Here is an 18,490-nt window from a genome sequence, read left to right as displayed (position 1 = left end):
TCCTCTAAACTATGGGTAAGTCAGCAGTCATCTTACCCACAGGTGTTGCTTTAGTAAATGATCTAAAGAGGTGGCATAATAAACCAAAAACCAACTAAATTCACTTTAGAACGGTACTAAGTATTTTCTGCAAACACTGCTTAGAGATGTCAGTCAGCTGCTGTAGTAGACAACATGTTCAGGCACAGCAGCAGCCCTTACTTTCTGGAAATGAAGGACCCATTCTGACAGAATACATCCATGATACAAGCATGTCTGGAACCAATCAGCGATATGTTTTATGAGGTATTAATCGTCTTTTATAGGAGGCTATGTGCGTCACTTAATATGTAAGTATGCTTCATACTGTATGTGCCCTCGCAGACTAGCAAACAGTGCCAGATGTTAACTGACCGACAACTTGAAATGTGCCTATTTTCCTAATTGTACATTGACATACATTTGCAGTCTTATGTGTATACGTCTTGTCAGAATTCTATAAGTTTAACGCTACGTTTCAACAAATAGCAACTTTCTTTTTATCCATTTTGTTCTCTCTTGAGATTAAATCAATGCTGTCTGTATTTGTGGTGTTGTATTGATACCCTGGCCAAAATCTAATAGTATCACTGTCACTAATTAAGTTTATGTTGTGGCTTTTAATCTAGTTAATTGCTGTGGTATGTATAGGGCTATTATTCTAGAAACCACACACTTAATGTAACATTTCAAGCCTTAACTGTAGGCCTTAACCTAAAGTAGTAGGATATTATAGGGTACTATTAAAGAAATCTTAAACACCATCACAGAAGATATTTAAAAATATGTATATTATGCTTTGGCATGTACTTCTATCTTCAAATGTGATGTTTAGTGCCTTTAAGAAACATTATTAAGATATTTGTCCTCCTTTGTCCATGGTTGCAGGACAGTTCCCCCTTCAGTCCACTAGAGTGTGCATTTGCACCCCGCCACATCTGAGTGTATAATGTCCAAGGAGGAATGTTCATACAATGAGGGTCTGTGTATTGTAGTTCCGCTATTGCCTCGGTGCACCACACGGACAAACGATTGTCAATGGACTATTTGAGACGGATCTCAATCGGTTTATGCAACGGCTCCCTGCGTCTCGGCTGCGTGGTTTTTCTGACTTGTAATTTGCTACCAGATCCTTTTATCCGGAAGGAAAGAGCGAGGCAGAGAAAAAGGACTAATTTCCAAACAAAAATGCCGTGAGTCTTGGAAGTTTAGTGGCTTTTGTGTGGCGGCTGCTATTTTGGCGACCGATCGCTCACTTTTAATTTATACTTGGCAGTCTTACTCTCTTTTACTTGGACTATTTAATAAGTGTGCCACATGTGAGATAAAGTAATGACATTATACCGGAGATCTAGTCATCGATGGAAGTTGTGCGTGCTATGGTTATGAATCATCCAAGGGATTCATATTGAATATAATTTATCTGTGAGCAGAGGTCGAGTCGTTAAGCAAGAGTGGATTCATCCCAGCTGAATCCACGAGCCTTTTGTGCTTATAAATCGTTTCGGTTTTAATTATTAGCTGACGTAGTGATACCCCTGAGGAGGAAATCACTAATATAATTCTGCAACATTTGGACTTTTTAATACCTCTGTAGGGCATAGTGTGAGTTTGTAGCTTATTCTACTCCACAGGCAAGTGTATTCCAGTCATTTACACCACTATAACATTGATTAAGGTTGTGCAACGTATCTTTCTACGACATCGTAATTATCTCAAGTGACTTTGTGCGTGCAGTGTAGTATTTTTCTTTCCACATGGGATCCTAGCTGAGTCCATACATCCTGTTCTCTTCCATGCCCGTACTGTGGTCCATTATCAGCTCAGTGGACCTCAGTCTTTACAAACTTGTCGGGGACCTGCGGGCATGGGAGAAGCGACCCCTGCTCATTCTGCTGCAGGGGCTTTCGTACCCATGTTGGGGGTCGGTTTAGGAACTATGCCCGGGGGAGTCGGTAACGGACCGGTGGTGGCGGGCTCCAGGGGCTCCGCGGTCCCACAGCTGCACAACGCCATAGTGGAGCGTTTGCGCGCCCGCATCGAGCTGTGCAGGAGGCACCACTCCACCTGCGAGAACCGCTACCAGAGGGGCCAGGCCGAGACCTCGGACCGGGAGCACGAGAGCACGCTTCACCTGCTCAACATTGTCCAACAAGGGCCCGGGAACAGAAAGGCGAAGGGCAGCCGGGGATCGAACCAACAACCACCAGAGTACAGCAGGGCCAACGGAGAGCAAAAGGGCACGGAGGGCGACCAGAAGATCTCCACGCGCATAGCGGTGAGTTTCAGAGGTTATTGGACTTAACAGTTGGTGATGGTGGTAACAATGCAGCCTGAGAGATTAGTGTAGTGACCCTGCACTATGCATTATGCAGGGTCACTCACTGATCAAGAGTAACAGCAAACTGTTTTCATAATCGATCAATCACAAATATCTTTGGGACTTCACACTGAAATTGTATTGACCAACAAATTCTTAAAGAAAAAAAATCCAGTTTATTTGATAACCAAATTATAGTTAATTGAGGCCCTACTCATCATTATTGCCACTGGTACTGATGGTAATGATAATGATACAGCTTGTGTTAAAGATGACATCACATGCTGAATATAGTTATCAGGGTTGTGATGGTGAGGATTTTGTTGGTGAGCAAGCAGTTACAGTTCTGTCCAAATGTACAGGACAACATAACTCAGCCCACTTTCTTTTCTCTGCATGCTAATAGCAAGGTGCCGCTGGTCAGCTGAGAGCTGTAGTTTGTTCAGCCATAATGTATTAGGTAATGTTTCCACATGGATAACAATTCTCTTGGTGAACAAACAGTTTCGGCTTTGTGCAACTTTAAAAGACAAACAAATCCAGACCCACTGGCACACCACTCAAGCAAGGTTTCCAAACAAGAGTAATACACTTGGTTTCTGGTTTTGCTGATTAAAGGGGTCCTTGAAATAGATGGGATGATATAGGATCACCAAAATGATTTGAAAAGCAATCCATTCAGAGGAAATTGTTTTGGGGTCATTAGGTCATGGGGATGTTTTGCATTTACTGCAAACCCAGTCAGCATCTACTGCGCAGCTCATCCAAACAGAGGCACATTTTGTGGCTTGTTCAACCCATTTAGTTTGCACCATTATAGAATTTTCCAGTACAGAAAATGCAGTTTCTTCTGGGTCACATCAATTCTTGAGAGAATACTTCCTGTCATTTAACAGGGTTTCTCAAAGTGTGTCTTAAGAAGAGGTTTTGTTTGTTTCAAATGGATCCTGTATCATGTAAAAACAATATGATCTTATTTGGAGTAGTTTTTAGAACGATATTGAGAATAAAGGACAGTATATTTTTCATTTTTCCCTCAACAACAGGGGACAGGGTAGGGGAACTTGACTGAGACACAGCAGGGCTTTCTGTGTGTCTGCTAGTGCTGATAGCACTGACTTCCTGTAGGCATCTGTTAAGGGCACAGCCAGCGATATGTAAGATTTATTTAGTTGTTTTCTTTCATTGGGCATGGGGGAGTTCAGCATCTACTGTAGACTCTGAATTATTTCCCAAGCAGCATTTCAGTATGATGTCAAAAGGGTGAAAGCTTGCAGATGTTCCTGCTCTAGATTTGCTTGAGATGCTGGATGGAAAAATAAACAATGTCATATTTTTTTTCCAGTAAAGCCATAAAAGGGCAACGATGATTGTTCTGTCAGTTCATTTATTGTCATCACTGGAATTGAGCACGGGGTAGCCTCTGCGACTGTATTTGCTTAAGCCATGATAGAGACGTTCACATGCAAGAAAAGTAGATTTTCCATGATTTATCGAGCTAATATAAAGTGCAGTTGAGCCTTCTAGCTTTTCACATATAATTCAGTTTTATGCTGTTAGGTATACAGTACAGCCTTGAAACAAGTAGAGAGGCAAGACACAACAACACCATGAATTATATTGACTGTCTAAAAGAGGTCAGGGAAGATCATTATCATGTACTGTTTCATTTTTACTGATGTTGACTCTGGAGTAGCGTGTTCTACATAAAACTGATGAGTGCAGCAGGATGGTGAGGAGGAAATGAAGTCCTGGCGTACATGTTTATATCAACCCTGAGGTTAATATGTTTCTCACAACTCGTGATGATTCGGTGAAGCAGCACAACAGCCAGTGCAGCAATTCCCCTTGATGCATTTGAACGGAATCTATCCAGCATCAATACTGCAGAGAGTTCTTTCTTGCAATTATTCAAATTGAGTCAAGTGTAGAATAGCTCGCCTCTTGCAACTAAATACATGAATTCAATTTTTCTTTAAATATCTAGCTATAAAGAAAGTAACATTTGTGTTTCACATACTACATTTTTCTGGATTGAAAAGTAAGGCTTTTACAATAGCCACATCTGTGCACGATATTGACTGTTCACATTGGAATTTGCGATGGAAATGTACACCAAGTGAGGGGCAAACAACACAATGGATTATGACTGGCTGGGAGTGCAGAGTGAGCAGCACTTAACAACGGTGCTCATTGAGACCAGATTAACAAAGGATATTCTTTTAGATGAAATTGGAGAAATGGGGAAGAAGAAGAGAGTAGAGCTTACCACCGACTCAGGAAAATGATTTTCCATAATGCTTGCGTGAACTCATCGAAAGCTTTTTGGATATTCCTAGATTCATTTAATTATGTGAATCAATTTTTTTCCCTTTTTATACCTGCGTCAGTAAATATATTCAGCATGGAAATGGGCCAGGGCAGAGCTTACACAACATTATTAGTCCTGTATTACAATGTACAGACATTAAGTTTCATCAGATCAGTGTTCAGCCACCATCTTACATCTATCAACGATGCAGTTACAGTACACAAACTAACGGCTTAACAACAGCTTCACTGCGTGGAGTATGCCATGCATTGTCATACCCCATTATCATGCCTTTAACAAATAGCTCACTAAGCACCTTCTTGAAAGATGTCCTGGCCATGAAACTGTTTAAAGCACAAGGCCCCCATATAAATGTTTAGAGCCACTGAATACATTTCCTGCACGTGTTTACTTAGAGTCAAACAGGCCTTGAAAAAGCAGTAGGCGAAGGAGGCCTGGTGATTAACAGTGCTGTGTGCACTGGGAGCATTTTGTTATTTCCCAGTCTTGTTCTAGTGACAGATCTGGGAAGGCCTAGAGCAGCAAGCACTCATAGAGCAAGTGCTTTGTGTGCTTATGTGTTTGCCTGCTGTGTTTGCTCCTTTGTGTCCACCCCACGGCAGCAGCTCTTCTTTTTTTTAAAGCTGGAACATGAAGCGTCTAGGCATCTATTGGTCTAAAACAAAACCACAGAACCGTAACATCGCCAGTGTGACCAAATAACTTTGTCCTCCTCCCCTCTCTCCTGTTGTTACTTGTCACTATCTACTGCCCAAACAAGGCACAATGCTTAAATAATAAGCTTTATGTTTTTGGCACAATTGCAACACCCCGTAGAAAAAGTCAACATTGGCAATCGTCGTCAGTTGTACTTTTGTTGAGAGATCAGATGTTTCCATTTTGGGGTCGCAAGATACATCTGATCTGTTGCAATATTCTGAACAGGATAGGAATCAGACAAAACAACAAAAATAATTGTTCCTGTAGAGGTTGCAAAACCACTACACAATGGCGTTTGTTGCAGAATATGGTCGATCAAGACAAATATGGCAAAATGCATTGATAAGACATTATTTCAAAGAACAATAGAAAATGTATCACATCCTATAGCTCTTCCTATGACAGTATTGTACTACTTATTCTATGTACACCTTTTTGTATATACATTTCAAGAACATTTTGTTGAGCAAACACAGCAATGAAGACACAACAACCACACTTCTTAATTCATCATCACTGAGCTACTGATGGGTAGATTGACAGCTTTCTACCATAGCATGGAGAAAAAGTAATTCCTTGTTCTCTCCTGTGGTCATGTATGGTGGATGAAGAGTGTGTGTGTTAGTGTGGGGCGGGGTGTGCACTGTAAGTGCTTCCTGGCATGCCCTGTGTGGCTGTTGAACTGCCTGAATCGGAGCCGCCGGTGGTCTGATCTCAGCCAGGCTCGCTGTGATGTGAAACAATTAGCCCAGGTCCATGGGGGCCACCCAGAGTGGAGCCCGCAGCTAAACCCAGCCCTGTGGATGCAGCAAGGATCCAGGTTCATCCCACAGATCACTCCCATGTTGTCATGGGAAAGCCAACATTTTTCTTTTAGGAGTAGCAGGCCGTCAGTTGGTCTGAACACTGAATTACTTTTAAATCCCCTTTAGTGAGGACTGAAATCGCTGCAAGTGCTGTTTATTGACAGCCCTACTACACTGTAAGCCTGATGTGATTAAGCTTGTCTCATTGTATAGACCGTGGCTGGCTGTGAGATGAGTGGAGCAGCTCATAGTTTTCTGATTAAAAGACATTAAGATAGGCCTGCATATACTGTAGTAAAGCCATCTGTTAATCTCCTCCCTCTATTTGGGATTAGTGCCCATTCCAAGATATGTTTTAACACAGCCACAATCCAATTCTACTTATGCAAAGTGCATTTGTGGGTGTGGGATATGTATTTAAAATGGCTTCTATTATTCAAATGTGAGTGTTGTGTGACAAAAAACCTTCACAGCATGTGTTCATTATGTTCTCGGAAATACTTAATACTGATGGAAAGTAGCTGAGTCAAAAGTTCACAATAGTGTTACCTAACGATTTTATAATAATAATAATCTGGCAAACTTGTCAGATTGACAGATTTGAGTAAGCCAAACTAATAATTTATGCCTTATCCTCCATTTACGATCTGCTATAGATTTATTTTAAGTGTGCTATACAAGCTGATTTAAGTGAGGACTCATTTGAGGAAATTAGCCTCTTAAATTGTTATTTTTATACTCGTCTGCTCAATTATTTCCAGATTAATTTCAAGTAATAACTTGTTTCCAATGTGGATATTATGAAATCTTAATCCAACATGTCTGTGTTATATCTTCTGACTGACACAACATAAACACAAGGGATCATTATTACATTTTGCTCAGTGAAACACCACGGGAGCTTTTTTTAACTGATACACACCAGCCAGATTTACCGACTTGTGCAATAAAAGTTAGGACCATGTAACATTATGTTCTGGACATTCCACAGCCATATCCGAGGGCAGTTCATAAATGTTTAGCACCAACTAGATCTACATGAGTACAGCTTGTCCCTAAGGAAGGGGGAAGTTGTAGCTTAATATTACACATAAAGCTAATGCTGTAGTTTGTCAGTTTCCAGGAAATGATTGCCTCTGGATGACATTTGTTTGGACACTATGTTGATTCTTACTTGGTTAATAGCCTCAGCATCATCTTCCGGCTAAATTGTGCATGAAATGAAAGTCTCTCTTCCCCAGTAAACATAGTGTCATGACTGCATCAGCATACATGTGTTCTCAACAACTTAGCTACACATACATTTGTGTTCATGATTGCTTTGTCCTCAAGGGAGAGCGGGGTACAAGCTTCAACAAGCTTCTCTTTTGGTAGCCAACCCAGAAACCAGATTCTTTGGTGGCACTGAGCAAAGTTCACTGATGAATAACATTTCTCAGAGGAGCTTTATTTTCAATCCTTTTGAGTTAATGACTGCATTTACTAAACTTATTATAGAGACTGAATGTTTCCAATTTTACAAACTGGAGCTTTATTCATTTTACCAAAAGTCATGATGGCATAGGTCAGGATCTTCAATAAGTCATTAGTTTCAGTGCGATGATGTCTAATGACATTTTAAGCTGTTGTCCAAAAGATTCCCTTTTTTATTTTTATTTAAAGGCTATCTTAAGGACTTAGCAGTCATTGAGGCTCTTTTTTCTATGGTAGCTGTTGCTGACTATTCCAGACAATGTTAATGCCAGAACACATGTATCACCTCCTGTGCACCACTGGGTTTTCCTGGAAAAGACATATGAGACATTATGTACGGTAAACACTTACATGAGTGTACAGGAGGTTATGGTGGAGAACAGGTACATGTTGTATAACTTAAATGCTGTTACTGCAGACGTTGTTTGTTGGTGCAAACAAAAGTGATTAATCGCGCATAAGATTAGCTCAGCAAAACAGATTAGAGGTGTGATAAGAGCTGCAGTTTTCAGTTTTACTATTATTATAATAAAGTCCTTGTGAGTCCCAAGTTCCGGTGTCCTTGTCCTAATCCCTTTATACTATAATACTTGAGGACCATTTTCATAAAAGGAATCAATGTGAGTGGATATAACTTATGTGAAAATGTTGCCATATTTTGCTGGTTAATACATTTAATGTTATCTCTGTAGCAAAATAAAGTTAAATTCACTAACATTTGTCTAAAACAGACAGCTTCAGCAAATGTGTTGTCATGCCAATGCAGCAGCGGCGGCGTGTAAGAAACAGTGCTCTGCAAATCTGGGACATCTCTGTATACCTGGCAAGATTTGCAATGCTTTCTCCTCCTGAAATGAGCACGCTTTCTATCTTTTCTGGACTAATTTAGATGTTGTGAACAAGTTCTTTGCCAGCTCATATAGAAAAGAAAAAACACAACAAAGGAAAAATATATAAATCAGTGAAGCCTACAGCTGCCAAACAAGCAGCAGGGCAGTGAGGATGTGTGTCAAATCAAAGGCATGCATGGATCATCTGTTATATGTCTAGTAGTGGTGTCTTAAAAAAAACGTATTTTCCTTCCCTCTTTCTCTCTTTACTCAGCCACCCTCCCACCCATCTCACACACCCTGCCGCACACGCCTCATGTTTTATTCAGCAGCCTATGGGAAGGCTGAATATCTCTTTGAAGAGGTCTGCTGAAATTGTGTAGTAGACCCATCTCATCCTCAGTCTTCAAGGGATGATACAATATAAGTGGGTACATGCTCAGAGGAACGTAGGCCTCTGACAGTCCAGGTGGGCCAGGTCTGCTCTGCTTCTTTAAGAGGTATACAACAGCCTGGGCTTTAGGGTACATTTAGCCTCTAGTTGTACTGGAACTGCTGCATGTCCCGGGTTAAAAGCCTTTCCTCCATAGACATCTGCTTGCAGTCCTTGGCTGTGGGCCGTGGCCTCTAGCAGAGCCTGCAAGGTAACAACTTTACCTTCAGACACGGCGGTAACATTGTATAAAATACATGATCAGCATCAACCTTGCTACATGTCCTCCTGGGTGGTGTAGGTTGTGTTTTTTTTGTGTCCACTCTGCTAATTTACACCCAGTGCAGTGATAAACAAAAGGTCATGTATATGTGTTTGGCATTCTTACATGATGAATAACAAGTGTAATGTTATGCACCCAGGCCTGAAAGAATGAGTCAATAAATCATATAGTTGATCAGTAGGAAATAAAGGTCAATTTTCATAATCGTTTGATAGTTATTGCCGTTTATCAATCAAACCTATAAGCATTTATTAGTTTTATATTCTTAAGTGTGATGGTTTTTTGCTATTCCCTGTTTGTCCGAAAAACTATTTGCAGTCTCTCGGGCGTTTTTAAATTCTTTCTGACATTTTCCACTGATCTCATTTCTTACTGTAATAGAAAACAAAACACTCCATTAGTCAAAAAAGAAATACAAGTGATTTGTAGGCGTTCATGTGACAATATGATATTTATCTAATATCCTGCAATCTGTTAAGCGCACCGTTTAAAAAAAAAAAAAAAAAATGCTGCTCAATTTAGTTTCAATGTCCTTGCTGATCCTCCAACTGCAAATTAGACTGTGGAATAGACTCTTGTGAATATGCGGGGATACTTGTTTCATGTTTTGAATATGAATTACCCGACTATTCAGTGTTTCATCCAAGTGCACATTTCACTGAGTTGAAATACCTCCAGTCCCAAGGGGTTTGGATTAGAGAGTCCCCACTGTATCCCTTTGTTGCTGATTTGCGCTTTCAGCATGCTTCCCGTTGTTGCCGGCACTTTGTTTGAATTCTCAAGCATTATGTGAACCTGAAGACACACACAAAAATCTCATCTGTGCCACTGAAGTCAATAGGGAATTTTAGGAGGACTAATATATTAGTGCTCTCTCAGCTATTACATACATTTGACTGAGGAAACATGTTCTTCCGTGGCTATTAATCATCTGGAATTTATATATAAAAATATGTGTGAAGCTTGGGGCCTTCACTTAGCTGGAGAGGACTGTGTTTATGTACATCTATATCTTCAGAGGGGCCTTGTCGAGGTAGCAGTTCATGCCTGATGTGATTTCTTCTGCTGAGAGAGCTCCTTGAGGTTTGTCAGGTTTTTCCTGCTTGACTTAATTGAAGAGAGGGCAGGATTGTGTGTGTGTGTGTGTGTGTGTGTGAGGGGAAAAAAGGAAAAAAGGAAAAGGAGGGGCGGTGTAGGGTAGTGCCTTGGAGTGTCTTTCCACAAGTGCTTTGCTACCCAGTGCTGAAACTGGAACCCTGTGGGAACAAGCATATTCAGGTGTATTTTATGTGCAGTGCATGGAAGGTGAATTGAGGGGACGAAATGCATGCAAAAGGAAACACAAGCAGTATTTTGCTTCTTTATTTACAACAAGGCCTTAACATAGACCTTTTTTTTAACCATGTCTTTAATGGTTTCTGTTCGTTTTTGGCTGTCATATTGTGTACCGACTTCAAGGTTTTGTTTTTGAGCTGTTCTCACACTTATCTCCCAATCAGCTACCTGATATGTCAGTTTCCTGGACTTGCTCCTGTAAACAGATCTGATTATCGCAGCTGCCTGCACTGGAGAACAGGGTGTGGATGTCCACTAATGTGTTACCATGTTAACATAATGTCCTCACCTTCTTGTAATTCTTTCCTCCAACATGGCTTTTATAGGTTCACAACAGGATTTATTTATCAGAAAAAACCATTTGCAGCCCAAATGTAATCAGCCACTTCGCTTCTCTGTAGAAGAACAATTGGGTTCAGTGCAAGGCAGCTTTTTTTTTTTGCGGGACTTCAAACAGCCTCTTCTCCCCAGGGTCATTACCCCCGCTCAGGAAATGAGAAAGTGGGCTCCTGATGTCACTGGCAAACCCCTTGCACAGAATTCCGGGTTAAACCGGGAGTGGGGGAGGGGGGAGGGGAGGGGAGGGCCATGCTAGATCAGAGTTCAGACATGTTTACATTACAGCTCAGGATATTTCTCAGAGCCCGGCCAAGCTGCTGAAGTTCCCAGGCTCCAGAGTCGCAGAGTGCTGAAAAGAAGCACAAGCATTCACTTTTTCTTCTCTCCTCTTCCTCCCGCTTCACTACTCTGGAGTCTAAGTCATAGTTCAAGTCCATTTGCATAGAAGTAATGTTCTGTTCTTTGATACAGTTGTCTTTTGGGGAATATTATAGATGTGAAATACTTGAAAGGTGAAAGTCACCAACGGAGTTGACATAGACAATGTTTGAAATGTCTGAAAGGATGTTGTGACATTGTTAAGACATGAATGTTGGGAACTAATGGCAAACTCGACTCAAGCATACATTGTTCAATTATTATTCTTTTTTTTCAGTCCTTGACATCTCCTTTTCTTCAGCTTCACGTCCTCTGAAGAAGAAGTTTTTTTAATATGCATATCCCTTTATTATTCTCAGCACTGAAAATGTGGCCAAACACAACACTTTAATTCTGTCCTATCTTTAGAAATTAGAATTGTACTTAAGTCAACAAACTGAGCTTACATGTTTAATTGAATATCTTTATCAGTGTTGATACAGCTTGGTGTAGATTCAGGCTTGACCGCAGCATATAACTATCGTTTAATTGATTATTGCTGTGCATTGTGATGGAATATTATCTAGGAGCCTCATGGACCGCACTACTGCCTCACCCGATGGATCTGCCATTCTGTTTCAACAATATAATTTGTTTGAGTGTCAGTGAAGAATTTGAGAGGATTTCCCCTTTTATTTAAACATTTTGGATCAAATTGTTCATAGTTTTGGTCATTGTTTCTATTATTGGTTTGATAATATTGTACTTACCTGGATAATTGCTGATTGCTGGGAAGATGACATAATTTCCAAAAAGGGGCAGACAGGGCAAACAATGTGAATGTTCAGCATCAGACAGGTTTAAAACACACCGCAGGTTAGCCAATTTATTTAGGAGGCGACAAAGGAAAACTTAATTACCCGAACTGTCAGTTGCCTTAACCTACTGTACTCGCAGTGTGCACACACAGTTTTCCTGAGCAATAAGTGATTACTTACAACATTAGGGTGCGTTTACTTATTGGCATTACCTCCAAACAAAGCAAACAATCATGTTAAAAAAGAAAGCTGTAATCAAATGGAATTCTCTCTTGATAGTATCAATTACAGACAAGTATTCTTTTCTAAATATCCTCTGCTTAAAAGAAGGTATTGGTGCTATATCAGCCTTCAAAATCCCACAGCTGTCAAGTCGTAATTCGAATGCCTCAGACTGCCTCCCCAGCCTGTCTGGAGCATCAGATCCGGAGGAACATAGATGGTCTTGTTTCTTGCCGCGGCTCTGCCAGGAAGGCTGAGAAGTGGCAGCTGGAATGTTTGTGTTAGTGCTGGGCTGTGGTGAGGTGTCACGGTGCTGAGCTGTGCTCTGGCGCCTGCTCTCCCTCCACCTTACCTAGAGGCACACAGACACTGCTGTTAAATCTACGGCACACGGGAGGTGAAACCAGGGGAGGATCTCTGGTCTTTATCTGCCCCGTCCAATCATCTACACGCTGGTTTTAACAGGAAGCAGGCTTACATTGACGGGACTGCTGCCTCTGCTACTAACTTAATTATGTAGCTTTAATTCAATTTTTTCGGCTTCAGTTGAATAAATGGCTCAAATGTTTTTTCGTTCTCTTTTGTTGTTGTCACAGTACATTTTGACTGGTCAAAATCAGCAGTGCCTCTAATTTTAATAATGCCACAGCTGATTCTACTGCTGAAAATCAATGAAACGTGCATGATGTTGTAGAATGTTAATGCTTTGTGACCTTTGCATGACAAGTTAGAGAAATCTGTTTTCTTGCCGTGTAGGGATTACATGTAGGGGTAATGAGCAGTAAAATGGAGTCTCGCTCTGGATGCGTGTTGCAGACAGAGTAGAGAGTGTAGAGTCTTGTCTGGATGTTGGGTGGGTGGATGTATTTGCCTACAGCGTCTGCGTTTTACTTTAGGTTTTTCCTTAATGTCAGCCAAATAGTTTAGGTTGTGTAAACAGAACTGTAACCTTCATCTAGACTTCATGTTGTGTGATTTGTCTAGCAATTATGGCAGCTAGGAGACTGTGATCCTGAAGTTTAAGTATCAAATAAATACTCTGTGGTGTTATACTGGATTACATTACAGGGTACAGGCATTTCTATGGTTATTAAGTTTATTTCATCTTGAAGAGAAAAAAAGGGAAGTTCAAGGAGGGGATTCCTACAATGTCTATAAGGCTTTTTTTTCACCTACCTTTTCCTTTAAAGGCTTTGCACACTAATGGTTCCTAGTTCTCCTAAATTGTTGTATCTGTAACTTAAACATACACAGTAAACGCACAGATTAATTCATCTGGTAAAGCCAGGTGGTAATGGTTGCCTCTATTCGATGGGAATGACTTAAGGAGATGAACACTACAATTACATGGGAGACGCTTTTAAGCGGACTTGGGCCTTGATCAAATGTGTTCTGTGTCATTTTAGAAAGTTGTTGCTAGCTCATCATTCAATATGAGTGTAAACATTATCTTAAAACCAACCACAAACTGTAAACTTCCTCCAGGCAGTGTTCAGATCATGGTAACTACAGTTGGCAAAGTCATAGTCTGTGTATCCAGCAACTTGAAGCATTCATGGAGTTCCTGCAAAAAAGTGAGAGCCATCGATTCGAAAGATACAGGTGCTCAGCAACGCTAAAGTGTTGAAAATAGTTGCAAAAAAGATGCTCTAGGTTATTTAAAAGTACCTTTTGGAGTGTAGTCTGCTTGTAGGCCTCCCATGGCATGGCCTCTACACCAAAACCCACTTTAAACGTATGCTATAAGTGAACCCTTAAAAATAACTTGTACCATTTAGGACTATATCAGGCACAAGGAGTGATGTATGTGTTAGGTGAAGTGGTGCCTCCCAGGGATCATTAATCAATTAATTATTCAACCCCTCTCCATCAATTTTCCGCCGTCTCTCCAAAGAACAGCATGCAGCACATAGATCATTCTGAAGTTCTGGATGTTAAATGAGAGAATATGATTGATGTTATTGTTTGCAATCTTTTTTTGCTCTTGATGTTTGAGATATCTAAAACACACTTAACCACGCATTGTAAGCACACAGTCAGAGGGAATGATTTCTGTAACAGGGCCTCTTTACATTTTGTCTGGCTTGAATTGTTCTTTTGAATTGATGGCAAGTGATCATTAAGCATGTAACGGCTGCATTCTTTTCATAGCTGTTAGTGAGAAAGTGGGGTTATTATGTGTGTGTATGCATGATAACAAGAGGGAGAAAGAGAGTGAAGGGAACATTCCTTTCTCACTCCCACTCTCCACCACCACACCCCCATCGCTACTCACTGCCACCCCACCCCCAGTTTCCTTCCTGTGCTTTATTTAGAGTCTATTGGATGTTTTTCCCACATCCGGCAACAAAGCCAGCCTTTTTATGCCATAACCTAACAGCATGGTGTTCTGTGGTTAAACTACACAGACATGGTCAAATGTGATAAATTAATTGACTACACTCTTTTCTAACTTCACTTCCTTGTTCACTTCACTTGGCAGATTGCTTAGAGTCTTGTTGGAAGGGGTGTGTCCTTGAAGAGCCGAAACAGTTTCCATCATGTACTGTACAGTATTTTCTGTAAACACTAAACAGTGTCCTGTGACTAGGGCTAGGCTTAATTGGCAACATGTTCTATCACGATATTGGTAATTTAAAGGTAGGGTATGGTAAGTTTGAGAAACCGGCTCGAGATACACTTTTTGTTATATTCCATGGAATGCTCTTAACATCCCGATAGCAATGAATATCTTAAGTGAAAAATCCATTAAAAAATGTCATCTGTGGAAGCCGTAGTACTGTAAAAAGTACGACCAATCATTTTAGCAGGCCCGGCTAAAATAACTGGATGGCCTACCTGCCTGTCAGCCTTCCATCTGTGCACAAACTTATCTCGTGCCCTCATTGGTCATGTGCGCGTTCGTGTGTGTTGGAGGAGGGGCTCTGTAAGGAAGTGGCAGATTTTTTCCGGTTGTGTATTTTCAAATTCTAGCGATCTCGAGACGGTTTCTCAAACTTACCTACCCTACCTTTAATATTTGAAAAGGTATATATATATATAATAAATAAATAGTATATGAAATAACCCCATGGCGAAAGCTATTTTTGCATAGTCTGTGTAAATACCTGACAAATGAAAAGTACTGGGTAGTTTCTTATTAAATTCACCTAAATGCATAATAAACATAACAATATGAATTTAAATGTAACACAAACTGTATTTACATGCATACACACAATTCACAGCTACCAGATTAAGACAGCTTGATTATTTAATTGAGAGTAATGTAAAACAAAGGAAGATGTACTGTATTTTATTACAACAGAATTATATTGAGATAGGCGATAAATTATCATATTGATAATACCTGCAATACCTGCAACAGTGAAATATACTGGCTAATACGTAGATGTAAATTGCTTGTCAATATCTTACACTGTAACCTCATAACTGTGCAGGCTCATTAGTTTAATGTGAGTTTGGAATCTTTTAGATGAGTTATTAGTTATTCCAAAAGTGTAGTACTTGAGAGAATGGTGCTACTGCTTGAGGTCTGGAAATAATATACTATGTGGCTCACATTTTGTATAATCAATTCACTCATCATTGAGCAGCCTGTTTATTCTTTGCAAGGGAAACTGTTATGAAAAGTATGAAGGAGAAGAATAGTAATAGCAGTTCAGACAAAGGTGAGCAAAACCTTCATGGTTAAGAAAAAACAAACATAAAAATAATTGTTTCTTGTATTGTATTATATTAATTTACTGTACAACAGTTGTATAACCTTGGTCCAACAGGGACATTTCTTATTGGGCTACAAGGTTTTGTGTGTGTTGCAGAGCCATGGTTAGCCACTAAACAATCGACAGCAAGGCTGAGTTGAAGCCCTTCACCCAGCTCACATTAGTGATGCTATCTATTACAGGCAATGTTGTTGCAATTTTACCACCTGCACCACCTAGAGGTGAGTGTCAGAGCTGCAGTTGTTCCTGTCTGGCAGATAGGTGCCACTAGTTAAAACTGCAGTGCTAGGTCTACAGGTCTGAATCTGACCCTGCCATTGGATAATAGCTTGGTATTATGTTCTTTACATCAATGGTAATGTTTGTCCTTGTGACGGTAAAATAACTATTGATTTAGTATTTGTTTACCATAAATGTAGAGAAATAGATCACAGAACATTCATTTTAAATATATGATTTAATACCCAATTAAAATGTAACCGTCATCTTAAGAATTGTATATTTAAATAATTGTAGCATATAGCTTCTTTCAATAGTTAGTACATTAAACTGACTGAAGAACTTTTCAAAGTACCGACTACAATACTGACACTTGTGTTTATCAGGGTTTGTCCTCATTGTCATTCCAGTGAATTAATACCCTTGGTAAGACGGAATTTTCCCCTCTATTATGCTGCCTTGGCTGAGTTTGAATCACCAAGCTCATCTGTTTTGCCTGAAGTAGTCAAAGCGAGGGACAAAAACAGCTGTCTAGTCAGTGAAGGGATGCCTTGCCAGTTGAGCTGTGAAATCCACACAAGCAAGCAGGATAATCGCTTCCACCTAGACCATATCCTGGGATGGAAATGCAGATAGTTCCATGAACACATCCCCGACCTAACGGTGTAATTTAATGTGACAGTAGCTTAGTGTATAATGCGGTATCCCAAAACATTGACATTGGCACTAATGTTGCTTTTTCGTGAAAGGGATTTTTTTTACCAACAGTAGGCAATGTCATACCATGCTTCATTTTTAAACAAACATAAATTACCTTTACTTATTTTTGGACAAAATGTTCAGATTTACACAGCCTCCAGAAATAAAACATAATGCTAGCTGGCGAATTAGCAGAAATGGATAAACTTGTATTTCCACTTCCTGATCCAATTCTTCCAACTTGTACCATCAGTGCTATCTGCCAGTTTATCTTCCATGTGGCAGCCTCTGTCCGGTCAGGTTATTGTTGTTGTACAGCACATTGCTGCAGACTGGGCAAAGGAAGCATGGCCAGATTCTGTGCTTCCCCCTTTTAGCAGATGCTGAGACAAAAGCCACATTGCTGCGAGTCCCTCCCCTTAGCAGCTTTCTTTGCTGTGCGTTCAGGGTTCACTGCCCATTTACTTGTGTTATACCAAGGATACACAAATAAAAAAATGTATTACAAAACATTTTTTAAATGTAATTTAGCATGTGTATTGAGTTATAACGCATTTAGATAAGTTGGTTGCTGTATGCTTTACAGTAGTGTGCAACTTGGCCTTTTAACCACTGACAGTAAGCTCACCATGAAAAACAGTTTGTCTATTTCTTAGCAACAGTCTTCTTGTTTATTTGACTGTAGGTACAGAGGACCTGCCTTTCATTTCTATGGACTTTTTTTGGATGAGATAAGAGGTAATTTCTCTTTATCAGCACAAATCCTCTTAATCAGTTTGAAATCACAAAGGTTGCAAAGTTTTTTTCCCTTTACTTTGAATGAATCACCTCATGGGAAAGTTTTTTTTTTTCCACTTGGGCAGATTACCTGAGAGCACTCTGCGTGTCTCCCACCAGCTGCAACATGTAAAAAGACCTAAAGCGTTAATTCACAAGGCCCACTTAGACACACACAAGAGCGTCCTGCATGCAGAAACTTGCTCTGAGACACAGGCTCTGCCGCAACCTTGAACTCTCCCTGCCACTGTGAGAGCCACCGTCACCCCACAGTGGTGAGCTCAGAACCTGAAGGCCTGGGTGGGGGGCAATGTGGGCAAACCTTGGGATCAAATCCTTTCAAATTATAAACGAGTGCCATCACAGATTACGAATGTTGTCGTCGACTTGGTACAAAATGATCGGTTCTCGTGACATGCCTGACCAATACTGCATAAAGTTATGTAGTATAGTTTTATGTTTTCTTCTCTAGCTGATGATTTCTTTAAGTTTCATTTTTGTGTGCCAAGTAAACATGATCCAAATCTGTTAACCAGTCAAAACAGCCTGACAAACTGTCGTTCTCTAGTCTAGGACACTTCTATCTGGAATCAAGGCCAATAGTTTAACTTAATTGTTTTTCCTGGATGATGGTATCTAACTAATATCTAAGATATATCTGTATCATGTGATGTTGTGTTTTTGTCCTTCTGGGAAATGTCAGGCTGATGATACATTTTTAGAGGTCACATATTTTCTGCACCATGATCCCCAATGCTCCCCCCCACACCACACACACTTTTCCCTCGGTTGGAGTCTGTGAGAG

The 18,490-nt window shown here is 40.3% G+C and overlaps 1 protein-coding gene across 1 annotated transcript in view; it reads left to right on the top strand.

The window, feature by feature from the left end:
- Positions 1–1,814: 1,814 nt before the first annotated feature.
- Positions 1,815–18,490, top strand: part of zmp:0000001236 (mastermind-like protein 2) — a 32,802-nt gene continuing 16,126 nt past the window's right edge. The window contains 2 exon segments of the mRNA XM_034113158.1: positions 1,815–1,871; positions 1,874–2,296. Of these exon segments, the coding sequence (XP_033969049.1) occupies positions 1,815–1,871; positions 1,874–2,296 (480 nt within the window).

Source organism: Trematomus bernacchii, unplaced genomic scaffold, assembly GCF_902827165.1.
Source record: "Trematomus bernacchii unplaced genomic scaffold, fTreBer1.1, whole genome shotgun sequence".
NCBI lineage: Eukaryota > Metazoa > Chordata > Actinopteri > Perciformes > Nototheniidae > Trematomus > Trematomus bernacchii.
The sequence above is the reverse complement of the archived record's forward strand: the minus strand, read 5'-3'. Positions and strand labels throughout refer to the sequence as shown.